The following is a 16,337-nucleotide window of genomic DNA, read 5'->3' as shown; positions in this document are numbered from 1 at the left end:
TGTGGTACCAAGGATTGAAACCAGAGAAACAGGATGAGAGAGCTCAGAGAGACTTTTCAGTATCCACACAAGAAGCTCCTGAAAACACAAGCTAGCTTCTTTGTAGGTCTCTGAACACTTTTAATAAGTTTCCTGCAACAAAACAGTGAATCATTTGTGTGTTGTGATCCCCACACTTCTTGCTCCAGAACTGAGCCTCCATCCTCCCCTCTACACAGCCAGCAGTGCAGGCTGAGTCAACACACTGCCACCTCTAAGAGCTGGAATTCAGTCTTTAATTAAGCTGGACGTCTCTTTGCTTGCTTTTAATTTCTTCAGTGATAAGGTTAAGTCAGTAACATTTATTAGATTGAGCTTGTAAGTTCAGCGGCAGAGTTGAAAGTGTCTTCAGCTCACACATGAGCAAATACTCTAAATGAATCTGGAGGAAGAGTGGGATATGGTTTATGTGATGCAATATGGATTAAGGACAAAGTAACTGTTCATGAAGTCTTTGTGGATAATTACTGTTTCCACAGCTTATACTTCAGTGCTACGGTTAAATTAAATCCGTTGATTGCTCTGATAACACCTTCTTCACTGTACAAACCTTCTAAATATGAGGGTCTGTCAATATCTTTGTACTTTCAAGTTGTTTAACTTGGATTTTCATTTAGAAGGCAGAAGCAAAGCAGAGGCTGCACCCACATCTTAACAAGAGTACTTTGCAGTGGATTGCAGATGTTGAAAAGCATCTCATAAAGGCAGCGTTCTGTGCTATCTGTATAAGCATGCATGAGGAACTTTACACATTTTTCTTTAAAGAATGGTATTGGGCACTTGTCAATACATAGCAATGAGGTTGATATTTCAAAAAGGTTGCCCTGCTGCAGGTAATCCTTTGTGATTTTACTAATACTTGACCTGCTGTTTTTAAATCATGGGCTGTCAATGTCACAGCAAATTCCTCTGAATCCAGGCAGGGGGAACACAGGGTTCTGGAGTGGAGAAAATGTACTACCCCTGCAAAGGGCAGAGCCTCTGTTGGCATTAAGCGTCAGCAGCCATGGTGTGTCACCAACAGCAGAAGTAAAGCAGCTGAAATGACCAGATCGGTGTTTGGAGCTTGTCTGGGTCTTTGCCGTGAATGTGGTACTCCTCCTTCCTTCATACAGAGTAGGGCAGGCTAAGTCAGGAGCAATGACCGTGTACCAGCACCAGCATCTTGTTTTCCCAGAACTGCTCTTTGCCAGCGAGAAGAAATAATGGGCTTTTGCTTTGAATTATAAAAACAGTGTACTTAATCAAATCAGAATGTTCAGTTCCTTCATTTTAAAATCTTTCTGGGTGACACGATGTTCTTGTACAACAAAACGTGCACCAAGGGAGCAGTGACTGCTCGTTGGTGGCTCTGGCACCAACTCTTGTCCTCTGGGCTTGAGCCGTTTTCTGCTGACAGCTGGGAAGGGACCAGCTCCGTGTTCTCCCAGGATGAGCAACACGGCCTTGGGTCTCAGCAGCTCGTGCCACCCTGTCCATAGTAACTCACTTTTTAAAGCCTGATATAAGTTTAGTTAATATCTGTGGGAAAAACACAAGAGCAAGTGGTTTTTGTCCTTATTCAAATCTTCAGAGACTGCCCAAAAGCTTAATTCTTTTACAGCTCTTAAAAAAACCCACTTATTTATATAAGAACCTCTAAATTAAACCCAAACCAAATAGGCACTATATGACCAGTGAGAAAAGAAAAGGAGATAAAACTCCTTAGCAGCACCGTTTTTATGCTCTAGCCCTTCTGGTCGGGGTTGTTTGGAGCAGCCCTGGCTTTTCCAGCCCTCCTGGGTCAGTTGGAGGTGCCTCAGGCCGCAGATGGCTTCTGTGCATGCTGGAAGGGCAGAGAGGAGCAGGGCAGCCCTGGGCACAGGCAGCCACTTGCCGTGCAGGAGGTGGGGCTGTGGTCCAAGTGTGGCTCAACCTCCCGACTCCATGCTCTATTTTAATACCTTTTAATGACACCAGGTTAATGAGGTGAGCCTCTGAGGATGTCATTAGACCTGATGGGACTGGAGGGTCATCTAAACCTGCCTGCCTTTACAGATCTACTCCGGCCCCCCAGAAGACACCACTGCTCCCCCGGTGCCTCCTCCCAGAGTGGCTGCCCGGCGGCACAAACCCATCACCATTTCCAAACGGCCTCTGAGGGAAAGACCCGTCTTCTTCGGTGCTTCTGTGGAAGAAAGTGGAGGTCAGTACAGCTGCTTACTGATGCCTCGCCTGCTGCTTACCCCCTCCCATTTCTTTTAACACCTTTCCAGGAGTGGTGGAGGTAACAACAGCAGGACTGCACTTCCCAGGCCATGAACATGGCAGATAGTGAGGTCTGCTGTTCAGTGAGAAAGGAAAGCAAAAATGTCCTCACACAGAGGCTGCGTCATCTCACAATTCAAACTCAATGGGAATTTTTTTTTTCTGTTCTCTGCAGCAGTCTCTGTTAGCTAAACTAAGACTGCTTCTTGCGTAGGAGAAGCCCAGTGGAAAGGTCTGTAGCTTCAGAGGCAAAACTGCAAACTGATGCTGAGGAGCGGAGTTGGTGGGACAGGAGCGAGTGTGCCTGGGCTGGGGATGGCTGCGTGCTGATGGAGTCTTGTCCTGCCAGAGCAGATCAGTCCCAAGAGGGTCTCAGGGCTGGCTCAGCCTCTGGCTTTTACATCCAGAGCAGGAACGTTGAAGCAGTTTTTCGGGACCCAGTGACAGTATTCTTCTAGACCAAGTACACCTTTGTTGTGGAGTTCATTTGGTTGTAAGGAGCACATCAATTTAAAATCATGTTTCTCTCTCCACTCAATTCGTTCTAATTGCCGTTGCAAGCTGTGCCCTAGATGAAAGGTCTTTTTCTCTGTTACAGTTTCCAGAGCTTTGATGATGTTTTAGGCTTAATACTACAAATGTACTTTTTGGCAATGGCAAAACATGATTGAGTTGAATTACTCTTTAAAATCCCAAGACTGCTTATGTAGTTAGATATGGCCTTGCATTTAAGTGTTTCTCCAAACTGGGAGCAGCAGCATTAGTGTTCGACTGCACTGAGGCTGCAGGGTGCAATTGGTTTCATAGCAGCACTTCTGCATCCTCTGTGTGGGTCTCTAGCACAGCAAGAGCAATGAGATGTATGATTTTTGGAGAGACATAAAAGCATGGTACATAACTTCTCATCAGCGAGAGCACTGGAAATTTAAAAGAAACACGCAAGTGTATTCTGTGATATTCAGCACTGTTTCAGTTTTCTTTATTGCTTGGCATCTGCATGAGCCATTTGCTATTTGTGTCTGCTCAGGGTGAGGGTCTGTTGATACCCTGCCACACGTGTGCTTGTCCCTCAGTACTGCAGCAGCTGTGCAGCTCTGGGGCAGGTCTCTGCGCTGCCACGGGGCAGAGACCACAACACCTCCGTGCTGCTTCCTAACCTGATGGCTCTTTGTCCCCTTGGCTCCGCAGTGGACCGACACAGCCAGACCCCCAACGGCAGTGGCGGAGCAGAGGCCCCCAAGCCACTGCACCGCAGCCGCCTGCCTGCGCCCCGTCTGGGGGGGGACGAACCAGGGCGTCCCCCTGCTGAGGGTCGGCCCGACCCACGTGCCGAGGCAGAGGTGGGGAAGCTGGTGGCCAGGCTGCAGGATGGAGGGGTGAAGCCAGCCAGCAAAGCTGCCAATGGGGTGGTGGCCAGCCCTGCTCTGAAGACCTCCACGCTGCAGGCCAGAAGACCGGCGCCCAGGCCAGGGATCTACGGCAGAGAGGGTAAGTGTGTGCGGCAGTCCTAGCCAAAGCAAGACAGAGGAGTGCCTTCCTCTCGGGGAAAGCTCAAGGTGCTCAAGCCAGCCCTCCCCACTGCACATCATGCAGCAGGAGCGAGTGGTGGGCTTCTCGCCTTGGTCCTCTTGATGTAGCTCAGCAGGAGGGCTTGGGAGACCTGAATAGCTTGAGATGAGCACAGGCCCACAGCCTGAGGGTTTGATCCAGTCTTGGTATCCTGACTTGTCCCATTTTATTTCAGACAGTGGATACTTTTGGTCTGTTGCTCACTGTGGGGTTTTGGAGCAGCCTGCAGAGCCCATGCTGGTGCCAGTACTGGTGCTGGTGCCAGCGCTGCCTCTTTGCTGAGCTGGGCAGAGCCACCAGCATCAGACGAAGCAGCCTTTCTGTGCAGTAGCTGAGCCTATGCTTGTGCTCAGTGGACTTGCACGATTCAGGCTTGAGTACTGCTATGAAGATCATTAAACCCAAAGTGATTTATGCCTATTCTGACAACAAGCACTCTGGACTGTCAGTGCTCTCCTGGAAAATGGCAAAAGTCATTTTCACATTTTAATTTCTGATGGTTTTATCTGTCAGCCACCCTGTGACATAGCTTTTGGCTTTCCTGGGAATGTTTATTTCAGCAGTTCATCTGTTGGTGTTAAATACAAATAATAATTATTATTTGTATTCTAACAAGCTTTATGCAGAAATTTATTACAGGTAGAAATAATTAGTTTGGGGCCAGATCTGAGCTGCAGTGACCGTTTCAGTGGAGGAAGGTACATTGGTGTTTGTTTATCTGCGTGTCTGTAGCCATTCTCCCCTGCAATGCCAAGGAGCTGGTTGTGGGACAGTACAGCAAGTATTTGGTGCTGAGTTTTACAAAGTGCTCAGGATGATGGTCGTAATAAAAAATATATTGCTTTCTACAGCTTGCCAGCTTTTCCTCTGCACTTTCCAGTGCTTTTTAGATGCTGTCATACCCTGATAGCTTCACAGTCCTGGATTAAGAAAATAAAAACCAGGTTGCATTCTTGACAAATGTCTCCCGTGTTGCAATGGGTAGGGAGAAGAAAGGCCTGGCGGGGCAGCACAGACATTAAATTCTTCCGACTGACACTACTGGCTTAATTTAAATTTGTCACATAAATGGTAGATGGATATCTGCTTTTGGAAGAGTGAGATAGCTTTTAAAGTTGGCTTATAGACATCAGCTGCGTATAGTGCTTCCAGGCTTTATGGTTTTGCATTATCACATGTAGCGTGCTGACAGCATGTCCTGGAGCCACAGCGTAATGAAATGAGCCGTGTTGATCCTTCAACGTATGCATAGAAGAACACTGAAGCAGTAATGACTCTGTATTACATCAGTGTTGATACTTGCAGATCAGTGCTAGAACACTGTATTAAGCTTTGGTGTGCACAGTTTGGGGATAGTTTTGAAAAACTGGAGAAACTAAGAAGAGGTATAGGTGGAAGGATTAGAAAACAGGCCTTTTACTGAGAAATTTGAGTTATTCAGCTTACCAAGGAGAAAATTTAGGAGCAGAATTTACAAATGCAAGCATAGAAGAGTGTTGGTTAAGGACTGCTGTTTGAGTTAGCACACCAGGATATAATAAGGTTCAGTAACTAAGGGCTGACAAAACCTTGGTTAAGTAGATGCAGCAATCAATCATCTTACTAAATAGAAAAACATCTTTGACTTATTTCTAATCAGAAACGGGACTCTCTAAATCAGAAAGGCAGGAACCCAGCCCTTAAGATGGTTTTGAGCCATTTAAATGGCCAGAAGATCATGAGGATCATTGTCCTGCAGAAATGTACCATGGGGGTCTGGACCCTGGAAGGGGAACAATGAGTTTGGCTGGATCTTGGGGAAGAAAAGCAGCTGAGGCAGGAACTCCTGTGAGCAGAGCAGAGAGCAGGGGGAGAGGACAGATAGTGCTGCTGTCTGAGATAACAGCTCAGAGATGCAGCAGCCCCAGACTGCAGGGATCACCAGTTTGTGCCATTCCTCTCGCTTGTGAAGAGCAGCATTGCACAGGTTATTTAAGGAAACTTGTCATTCCCAGGCAATGTCATCTTTGCAATCAACAGCTGTATCAGGTTTGTCATCACAGGGTCCAGCATCAGCCCCTCTTTCCTAGTGCCAGGAAGGCTGTGCTGGGGCAGGCAGAATGGGAAGTGCCTTTTCCTGATACTTTCCCTAAATCCTGGCTATTGGCTGCTGTCAAAGAGGAGATGTTGGGGCAGACAGACAGGCAGAACTAAGCCCACTGACTTGTTTAATGCCTCTTGATAAACATCTAGCCCTCCACCAAAGCTTCATACTCAGTGTTTGTAATCCTCAACCTTGCAGGCGAGTATGACAGTGTCCCTAAGCCACGATCCCATGGTGATAAACCCGTGATAATGCGTCCCCCTGTGAGACCTCCAGACCCGCCGTGCAGGACTCCTGTCCCCCTCAGGCTGGAGCAGAGGCCGGACCTGATAGCAGGCACAGCAGAAGAGATGCCTTCATCTGTGTAAGTCAGCAGCCCTCGGCATTTGCATGGTACCCAGGAGCAGCTCAGCCTGAGGGAGCTGCCGGGACTCAGGGGCTTGGGGTGTGTGTGAGGGGAAAAGGTCAGCCCGGGCGGCAGGAGCTGGTGTCACCTATCAGGAATTTTGGAAGAGGAGGAGAAATGCCATGTTGGTTTCCAGCACCAGTGGTGTACAATGGCTGGAGCCCGTGGATGTCCTCTTCAACATCAGTACAAGCGCGGGTTTGAATGTCACGTTGAAAAGCTGTGCAGAGAGCATGGCCTGGGAGCAGAGTGTGGCTACAGCAAAGGCAGGCACACGTGAGAAGAACAAAGCTCTGAACCTTCTTAAGCACAGCCCTGGAGCTGAACTTTGTCCTGTCACCCTTTCTGCTATTTCTGTGTCAGTGAAGCTGGAGAGCCCCTCCCTCCGTGCCTCTGGGCAAGCTTCTCAAATGAGACACTTCCCTGGGAAGGACAAGATCCAACTTGGATCTCTCATAAGGAAATTGGATGGAGTTCAGCTTCATCATCAGGTTTCTTTCAGATTTTAAAGAGACAGAAACCCTACTGGCTTCGATGAAGCGCAGGAACAGGCCTTGCCTTCGCTCTCCTGAGACGCGTGTTAGAACTTTTCTTTCTGTGAGGACGGTTAGAAGCTGAGTATGAAGCACACAAAAACTGAAGGAGAGGCCGTAACAAGTGATGGCTGCAGGTTTATAAACCAGCGAGTAGGTTTATAAGCAAAAGCATGGAAATAGGCAGCCTAGCTCCCAGTGATCAAGTGCTGCCTGGCCAGGGTGGTGAGAAGACAGAGGGGAATGGAGCTGGCAGCACGAGGAGCACGTCCAAAGGTGGTCGTCTTCAGTGTCTGCTAATGCCACTGCTCTTTTCCCTGGCACAGATGAGATCTAATTAACAAAAGGCCCTATCAGATAACTGGAGAGACCTCTCTTGTTCTCTTTTTTAGGGTCGCCTCTAGGACAAAGTTCTTTGAGACAGCTTCCCGAAGAACAAGCAAGTAAGCCTGGCACGGGGAGGTTGGCGTGTACATTGGAGCAGCTGGGCTGCGTAAGGTGCTCCCTCCGAGGCACGAACCCCAGCCATGACCTTTCTTGCCTCATACTCATGGGCAGAAGATGGGTCTTAGCTAGAAAGGAACAATGAGCACAAAGTGTAAAATGTGAATCCAGATACAGACTTGATAAGTTAAATGTAAACCTGCTAAGTAATAAGAATATCATTTTTATCTTGTACGTGGATCTAAGTCAGCATAGTACACATTGTACTTGCTTCTCAGCCTTTGCAAAGAGCAGAGATAAGGTCGTGGGAGAAAGGAGAAGGGCTGGTTAGATCACAGCTGATCAGAGATGCGAGACTGGAGAGTTGAAGTTCCTACACGCGATGTGTGTGCAGGCGTAGCTCCACCCTGGAGAGGTACGGTGTGATGGAGTGATAGCTTGGGGACCAAAGCCTTCGGGCTAGGCTGGGATGGCAGGGCTCTGAACTGCAAGCGTGGTTTGTGGCAGCAGATTGCGTTCGTAACAATATCTGCTCAAATAAGCTTCAGCTTCCTGCTTTTAAAGATCACCAGCCTCTGCCAAAAGTGCGAGCAGGTTTGCACGCGAGTGATAAATGTTGTCTGCTACTGAGCTCACTTGTTATGCTGAAAAATATATCCCTGACCTGCCTGTCACCCAGCCCTCTATTTACGTTTGTGGATCTGAGTTTGAGCTTGCTTTATTGCATTGACTTTTTTTTCTGTATTCTTCTACTTCCTTACATACAGTTCTTCATCACCACAAGGCAGGATCCCAGGTGATGAGAGCTGAGTCAAAAGGTACGTGTTTATAACAGTAAATCAAATAATAAACCAAAAGCACACATTTAACACAAAATCAACATTTACAGGGTAGTGGGAATCCAGTGGTAGCAGTGGGAATCTCAAAAGAAAGATTAGGAGAAATGTCCTTCCTGTAGAAAACCCTTGCAGAAGGAAAGTTAATGACTGGATGTGTCTGTGCTCTTCACTGGGGGGTGGTTTGGCAGGGTAAATCCACCTGCTCTGCCCTTCCTGAGCCTCCTTGCTGCAGCACTCAGGGTAAACGTGAGCCCTGCAATTGGCAGTGCTGAGATCTGGACGTTGCTCTGGTTGTGGTTTTGCCATCGCCGCTGAATTTCCACTGCTGCATAGGGTGTGCTTGTTTTCTTCCAGGCAGGTTTTGTAAGCACCTCAGCCCAGCTACACCCAGGAGATCTTCTGTCCTTGTGAAACGGACGTGTCGCAGCTAAGACTTTCCCAGTTCCAGTGCCCCTGGAGAGCAGCTATCTTACCGGACGATAATTTCAGAGCATGCTGTCATAAAATGGCTCAAGAAATTAGAAGAGAGGGAGAAGACGATGAAGGCCCGACCCGGATGTTTGTGTTGAACTGTTCCCAGTCCTCCCGCCGCTCCTCTCTGCACAGACTGCGAAGGATGCTCATGTGTGCCAGCAGCAGCAGAGCCATCCAGCTGATGGGCTGCAGATGGGACAGCAGAGGACAGAAGTGACCATTTATCTGCTCACTTTTTGGGAAATACACCTTGGCAAGGGTGACCTTGGGCAGATGTTGGAGTCAAAATGCTGGGGGCTGACTCCTCTTGCTTGGATGCAAGGGGGTTTGAGATGGACCCCTTGCTGTGAGGAGCTCCTTCCTTTATGTTATGTTTTCCCTGCTCAGTAAGCTCTAGTGTGTTTGTCAGTGTGTAGGAGAGCCGTGTATGTTACTGGAAATGCTGCTTGTGCTATGGCAGACGGGGCAGGGATTGAGGGGACCATCGTGCTTAGCTCTGCGGGAAGTCTCATCATGTCCTCCCTGGCATCAGTGTGCCCCTGTTCTGGGAACCACAGCAGCAGATAGGGCTGGGCCAAGGGGCTTTGCCTGAGCTTGGCTGGGAGGAGGATGAGGTCTTCCTCTTCCTCTTCGAGCTGTTCTCCCACCAGATCTGCTTCCCACAGGCCCACCAAGAAGTCTCTCTCCTCAGAGTTATTCTGGTGGTCTAGCTTAAAGGTGGCAAGGAACTGAAATTTGCTGAATATGGGTCAAAGCCCACCATTTTTCTAAGGGGCACCCAGTTTCCTGTTTGCTTGTTACATTCATTTCCAATTCGAGCAATGTCCAGTGCGTTTTCCTCACATGTAGATGATGCCCTCTGGTCTGGGAGGTTTCTCTTAGCCAGGACCACCCCCATTTCCACTGTTAGCAGTAGAGGCTTTTCTGTGCTTGCAGCTGACACCAGGGCTCAGTGCCAGAGCGGTGGCATTTCCCTGTGAATAGGCAGTGAACAGCTTCCCTGTTTTGAATTATTTCCCTTGGGTGCTGGGAGCATTCCCAAAACATCCAGACATCCCCATTAGCTGCTTCCTGGGTGCTCCATCCTCTCCAGTGTGCTTGGTGTCCTGCCTGGCACAGGTTTGCCTGCAGGATGCTGCTGTGGTCCTTCCCGTGCCATCTCCCAGTGCTCGCCTTGTGTGTGCATCCAGCGCCTGTCTGCGTTAGTGCTGAATGTAATTCTGGCATGACTAGGCACACAGGTTTCATGTCAATGGTGCTTTTGCTCCCTCGGGCTGCAGTGGTGCCCACCTGCTCGCTCCCGTACTCCTGCTTTGAACAGTGGCACCTAAAAGTGGCTTTAAAAAAACCAAAACAGAGCAGTGATATCGACGCCTAGAGACTGTATTATGCACATCAGCATCTCAGGGCTTTTCAAAGCTAAGGTGAGCCCCTTCGGCCGCACCCTCTCAGAGCAGCTGGGAGGGGTGAGCAGCAGCAAAACAGAGCGCATCGTGGTTTTCTTATCAGGTAAGGCTGAGCCAGCGAGACTAAAGGTGGGAGAGGGGTGCTCCAAGCGGCCCAGAACGGCTGTGGTTGCTGGGGAAGCCTCTGCAGCACCCAGGCAGCCCCGTGGCTGTCCCAGAGACATCGGGCCAGTGGTTCATCCTCAGAAGGCCAGCATTTCCCAAAATGCCTTCCCCTCTTGGGGCTGTGCGGGCTTCTGTGGAGGTAGTTTGGTTTTAAGTCTGACATTGTACAGGATGGAGGGAAGCAGCTTATTAGAAACGTATTACACTGTGTTCTTTTAAAGTCGTCGTCACGCGTGTGTCTGTGCTGGCTCTCCCTCCTCCATGCCCACGGCTGAACACTGGGCACTAGCAGCAGGGGGGTGTTGGGTTGTGGGCAGCTGTGAGGCACAATCCTTGCTGCTGGTGCCCCAGAACACGGGGTTCACCCCACACACGGCAGGGCCCCTGCCGTCAGCCACCGGAGCCATTCTGTCATGTACAAGCATAGATTTCTTCAAGTGTTTATAAAATTTCCATGAAGTTTTGAAAAAGAGCCCACATGTGCTTGTTTTCTTCATTAAACAACATTTGGGTGTTAAACACGCTATAGCAGAGAGGCATGTTTGACGGTACGTGGGTTTTAAGTGTTTTCTCCTTTTAACTTCAGCTCACTGATTCGCATTCAGCTGCCTCTGTCAGCATAAGCACCTTTCTGCTTATTTATGATTACTGCAGACACAGCACCAGCTTCTTTCCCTCTGTCTGGCATCTTTTTCCCCTCCTCATGTCTGTTTTTCCCATCCCTCTCAGCTCTGATGTTGCGATGTTGTTCATTAGCACTTGGTTTGCAGGCTTCTTGCTTTTCTTTAACAAAAAGACCTCTTAGAGGAGAAAAGAGCTTTCTCTCTTGTAACGGGAGCTGCTGCTCCCTGCTTTTGAGCTTGAATTTATGGAGAAGCACCCGGCTGAGGCAACCACAGAGGAGAGGGGGCTGTTCTGGGGGGAGCGTGGGGCAGGCGATCCCCCCGTCTTGGCTGTGGTGTGTACCCTCTGGCGTGGGGGCAGGAGCAGGGGATTAACCCCCTGAACAAAATTGCATTTCTCTTGTGATTACAACCCTTCTCCTGACTTTTACCCTGGAATTCTTTCAGGCTGTTACTGCTGAGTTACCTTTGGCATACGGGAGGATGGGGTGAAGTTTGTCAGCAATAATTAGGGGTGTGAAATGGTGGCATTGAGATGGGAACTGCTTCCCTGCAAACCCCGGACTAACAGAAGATCCTTGTTAAAGCTGGGAAGAAACAACTGGCAGCATTGCAAAGCAGTGGCCGGCCCTGGGGGGGTGGCAGCAGGCACAGCCCCACACACATCATCCCTGGCCGGGCACTGCCAGGGGCACATCCCGCCCCTCTTGTGCCAGAGCATCCCTGTCTGGGATGGGCACAGAGTTCTGAGACCCCAGCAGCACAAGCTGAAGCAACAGCTTGAGGGGTTTGGGGTTTTTTCCTTTTTTCCTGGCTCCTTGTTTCTCAGAAGTTTCCTTTTGGGACTGTAGTTTTTCCAGGGATGGATGCCTTCAAAACACCAATGTTTCATGGGGAAAAAAACCCCAACTGTTTTCTTCTTCTATCAGCCCTTGTAGCCAGTGATGACAGATTGGAACCAGCACTGAGGAATTATCCCAACAATTCTGGTGTCCCAACCCACAGGTGCGTGGTTTGCTTTCTTAAAGGAAAATGTTTTGATTTCATTGGAGCAAGAAAAATATTTTCCAGCATAAATGAAACCTTGCAAGTTGTTACACAGAGGAAAGCTATCAAAACAAGACGTTTCAAAGCTTGAGACTGGACCTCAGCGAGGACTTCCCAGAGGAAGAATTGGAAGAGGGTAAAGGCACAGTTCAGTAGACACATCTGTATGATAAATTTGGAATTGAAATGTACTTAGTGGAGCACTGACATCTTAAATTTATGTGCTGCACAGAGACCCGCAAAGGTGCAGGAATCCGCGCAGGACTTCTTGCAAGATCGGAGTCTCAGTTTTAAGCTTCATAATTCACTCCAGCCCAACTGGCTGCACAATTACCCAGCTGAACACTCTGATTTAGGATCAGCTTTCTACGCCGGACGTTTTCTTGGCAACCATCAGGAGCGTTCCCTGGCCTATACATCCATAAATCAAGAGTTGGGCCACCAAAAAACAAGTCCTGCAATTGGCTTAAAAAATCAGGAGATGCTTTGAGCTGGTAAAAGCTGTGATTTGATTTTTTTTTTCCTTATATTTTCAGAAGGTTTATGGAAGAAACATTTTCCCAGTCTCTATCAGAGCCCATGAGAGAGGTCCTAAAAGGCAGACATTCTGAAGATGCTTGAAATCATACCTAAACTGTTGCTGTTCCCATGGAGGCTTAGAGAAATACAACCCTTCTCCCCCTCAGGATCTGGTGTCCTTTGCTCCGTGTCCTCCGCACCTTGGTCCCTCCTGGTTCCCATCCCACTGGGGCTCATCCTAGCACCACACCATGCGCCTGTGGTTGCTCTGCTCCGGCAGGGCCAGGCCGCAGGGCCCTGCTCACCCTCTCCTTGGCATCTGCCCGCTGGCGGGTGCAATTCTGGGCAAGGAGCAAACCCCAGGGCTGGCCGACTCCTTGTGTCAGGAGCGCAGGAGTCACCGTGACCCCGCTGAGGTCTGCGGCTGAGCCCGGCGCAGGGCAGAGCAGGGCCCGGCGCCTCGCCCGGCTGCGCTCGCCACTGTTTGCTCCGCCCGGGTGGGACGCAGGAGGTGCCAAATGTACCGAGGTGCCAACCTCAACAGCAACGGGAGACAGGCAAGCCTGCCATTGAACAGGCGAGGACATGGCGGCTCTCACATCCCAGCGACTGGGGGCACCACAGGGCCCTTCGCCACAGGAAGGACATTGAGGGGCTGGAGCGTGTCCAGAGAAGGGCAACAGAGCTGGTGAAGGGTCTGGAGCACAGGAATTATGAGGAGCAGCAAAGGGAATTGGGGGTGGAGGGTTCAGCCTGGAGGAGGCTGAGGGGAGGCCTTATCACCCTCTACAACTACCTGGAAGGAGGGGGTAGCGAGGCAGGGGTCAGTCCCTTCTCACAGGTAACAAGTGATAGGAGAAGGGGAAATGGCCTCAAGTTGTGCCAGGGGAGGGTTCGATGGGACATTAGGAAAAATTTCTTCAATGAAAGGGGAAATGGTTGCCAGTGATCCCAGAGCCCCCAGGAGGTAAACCTCTGTCAAAATGTGTGTTTAAAGCATTTACACCTTAGGAAACTGAACAATTTTATCTGTTTTAAAAATGTCCCGCTGGCTGTTCAAGTGCGAAGGCAGGCAACCTGCTTTAAAGCATGGAGCCATTTTAAAGGCTGCTTGACAGATGTTTTTCAGCCAAAAAAAACCCCACTCAAACCCCACAAGATTGATTCCTCACTTGGTTGCTGCTGTTCAACCCCATGATACATTTGACCAGCAACTCCTGAACATCCCAGGGGACACTGGTAGCCAAGTAAAGGTTTGATGGGGGGGGACATTGGGTCTCAAAGACATTGACAGGTATCTGAGATGGCACCACAGTGAATGGTGGTGGTTCTTTCAGTGTCGATTAAGGATGAATTTTGAAAATAACTCATTCATCTTTAGCTGTGACTCAAAGAGAGGGACGAGAGCAGATCTGCAGATGACTAAACACGACCCTGCTCCACATGGGCAAGGGTTTTTGCATCGTGCTTTCAGCCTGCGCTGGCACACATACCACCACTGTGCAATTAGACACAGCATTTCCAGCTTTTTGTGGCCTGATGAGGGATTCTTCTTCACCCAAGATGCTTGGTTTGTCTTGCAGTGAATAAAATCTTCACCCTGTGCAGCATTCACATCTGTACCTTGAATTAAAAAAACAGGCTGATAAGCGGCGTTTTTTTATTACTTGGCAAGCACGGGTCAATTTTATAAAGAAGTTCTAGCAGAATGGATTTACAACTGCTCATAACAATATTGAAAACAACAACAAAAGGAGGACACTGGCCTTTATTAGCTCCTTAATCAAATGAAATTCCGTTTGAAAGACCCAAAGAGGCATATATGAAAGGATTAGTTAATTGATATGTAAATGAATTAACAGTTCAGATGTGAGTAATAGAGAAATCTGACTGTGAAAAATACTCTACGAATAACCCAACATACAGCCTCGTCCACTGAAAAATTACCCACTTACTTATTCCTGGCATCTTCAATAGCTAGTATTCAATCACACCAGATAATGTTTTTATGCACATAACTGAAACAGAAGCCAAATACATAGAGCAGTGCTCCAACAAATGAGATTCTGCCTTTATTGTACTTAGAACAACAACAGATTTTAAGATTACAAAAAAAGAGCTGAACACCAAGCAGGAAGGTCTGCCCTGTGGCACAGCACAGGCTGAAGGCTTGCGCAGGACCCAAGCATGGACTAAAACCATAAAAAAAAATGAGTACTTCAATTTCCTCTAGCATAGTGTCATTGGTTGTCTTTACCCTGGATGCCGGACAGGCTCCTCTTTTTGGTTACAAGAAGAAACGTCCTTCAGGCCCCTATGGTGGGTTCCGAGTCATGGCCATCTCCTGGGTGTCCTCCATCGCATCTCGCTGCTGTCACTGCTCTTGGTCTGGATGACGTCCAAACATTGTAGGTCTTTACTTTCCTTATTCAATGCATTCAGTTCCAATTCAAAGAAACAAAAAATGAGAGCAGTGGCAACAATCCAACCAACACCCTTCTCTAGAGGGAGAATTTAGCCTGGGGTGCTATTAATTTGGGCAAAATGCTGCCATTTTTTAAAGGTCACTGAAGAAAAAGGCTACAGTGTTGCAACCGTAAAGCAACTGCAACCGTAACAAAATGATCTGTGTGTTCTTCACACATCTTGCAGAGGATACCAGCAGCAAAGTCCCACCGAGACGGGGCAAAGGCTTTTTCCACATTAGGTGTATGGAGCCGAAAGCTTAGTCCTTACCTTGGAACCAGGCCTAGGGAAATAATCTCGTTATTGTACCTGAAAAGTCTTTCTGTTGGCTACTTGTTCTTTTTCTCTTGGTAATCCTGCGGTGTTTGCTCTGTGACTTTACTCAGCTATGGTGAATGAGCAATTGCAAAGACATTACGCATTGTTGGTTTCACGAGTGCAGCTGCGGGCTGGGAGTCCTCCCCAGGCAAAAAAGGCACCAGCAATGAGCTTTTTTTGGCTTATTACAAAGAAAATAAAATATATCAATATAGAGAACTCTTTTTATTACAGAGACAACATGTTAACAAATAAAAAACCAGCATTAAATCGCCACAGAACACAGAATACCCAGCACAGAGAGCAGCTTCTTATAAATTTGCTGTGGTTTTAATGTGCGGTGCAGATATTTACTGTTTGAATCCCAAGTGCAGGTTCCCTTGCCTTTTTTCAAAGGGAATGAGCACAAAAGTCCCTCCGTGCTGCCTGGGCGAGCATTGAGGGGCACAGGGAAGCTGCAGCCTGGACCAGTTAGCCCCAGACCCACACCAGACTGGAGCTGGAGTCCCCCATCCGCAGCGGCTGCCCTTCGGTTTCCATCCCTGCAGCTCCAGCTGTGCAGGGCTGGTGGCCACTGCCCATCCCCTTGCCATGAAGGCATCTGATGCAGTGGTCAGGTATTCTGACCTCTGATAGCAGGCACCAGGGCATGAGGGTGCAGAGCGCGATCGGTCAGTCGTTAACGGTACCAAGAAAGTATTTCTGTGCTGCTAAAAGTCAGCTCCAAAACAGCTAGAAAAAAAACAGCTACCACTTTGGAATTCCAGGATTCTGCCTGACAGTGCAAGGACACTTTGTGCAGTCAAAGAGGGCAGAAATAAAGGACACTGTCGTCGTCCCCCAAGTGCAAATACTATCACCAGAATCAGCTACAAGAAAGCTGGAGACAGATACCAACACCAGCCTGTGCCAGTGTACACCCCAACCGTGCCACGAAAGGACCTCTGAAAACTGGGCAGTACCTAACCAGAAAAAAAATGATGAACCTAAAAGTTTCCATTAATACTGGCACATACTGACTCACCTCTTGAAGAATATTTAGTTGCAATCAGTGTGCAATCAGAAAAGAAACTCCCTTAGAGCATTCAATAGGTATCTTTAGCAATACATAAAATGGGGCATACCTTTTCATATAAAACATACACTGTTCAAACAGCCA

General features: G+C 48.5%; 1 protein-coding gene across 1 annotated transcript in view; it reads left to right on the top strand.

Annotated features, from left to right (window-relative positions):
- The window catches only part of OPHN1 (oligophrenin 1), a gene marked incomplete at its 5' end in the record, with an annotated part of 37,494 nt that extends 29,363 nt beyond the window's left edge, over nucleotides 1-8,131 (top strand). The window contains 5 exons of the mRNA XM_010185454.1: nucleotides 2,077-2,224; nucleotides 3,475-3,774; nucleotides 6,137-6,302; nucleotides 7,270-7,320; nucleotides 8,089-8,131. Of these exons, the coding sequence (XP_010183756.1) occupies nucleotides 2,077-2,224; nucleotides 3,475-3,774; nucleotides 6,137-6,302; nucleotides 7,270-7,320; nucleotides 8,089-8,131 (708 nt within the window). The remainder of the gene's footprint in view (nucleotides 1-2,076; nucleotides 2,225-3,474; nucleotides 3,775-6,136; nucleotides 6,303-7,269; nucleotides 7,321-8,088) is intronic.
- Nucleotides 8,132-16,337: the final 8,206 nt, after the last annotated feature.

This window comes from Mesitornis unicolor, unplaced genomic scaffold (genome assembly GCF_000695765.1).
Source record: "Mesitornis unicolor isolate BGI_N332 unplaced genomic scaffold, ASM69576v1 scaffold7065, whole genome shotgun sequence".
Classification (NCBI taxonomy): Eukaryota; Metazoa; Chordata; class Aves; order Mesitornithiformes; family Mesitornithidae; genus Mesitornis; species Mesitornis unicolor.
Note: the sequence above shows the minus strand (reverse complement) of the source record. Positions and strands in the feature narration are given on the sequence as shown.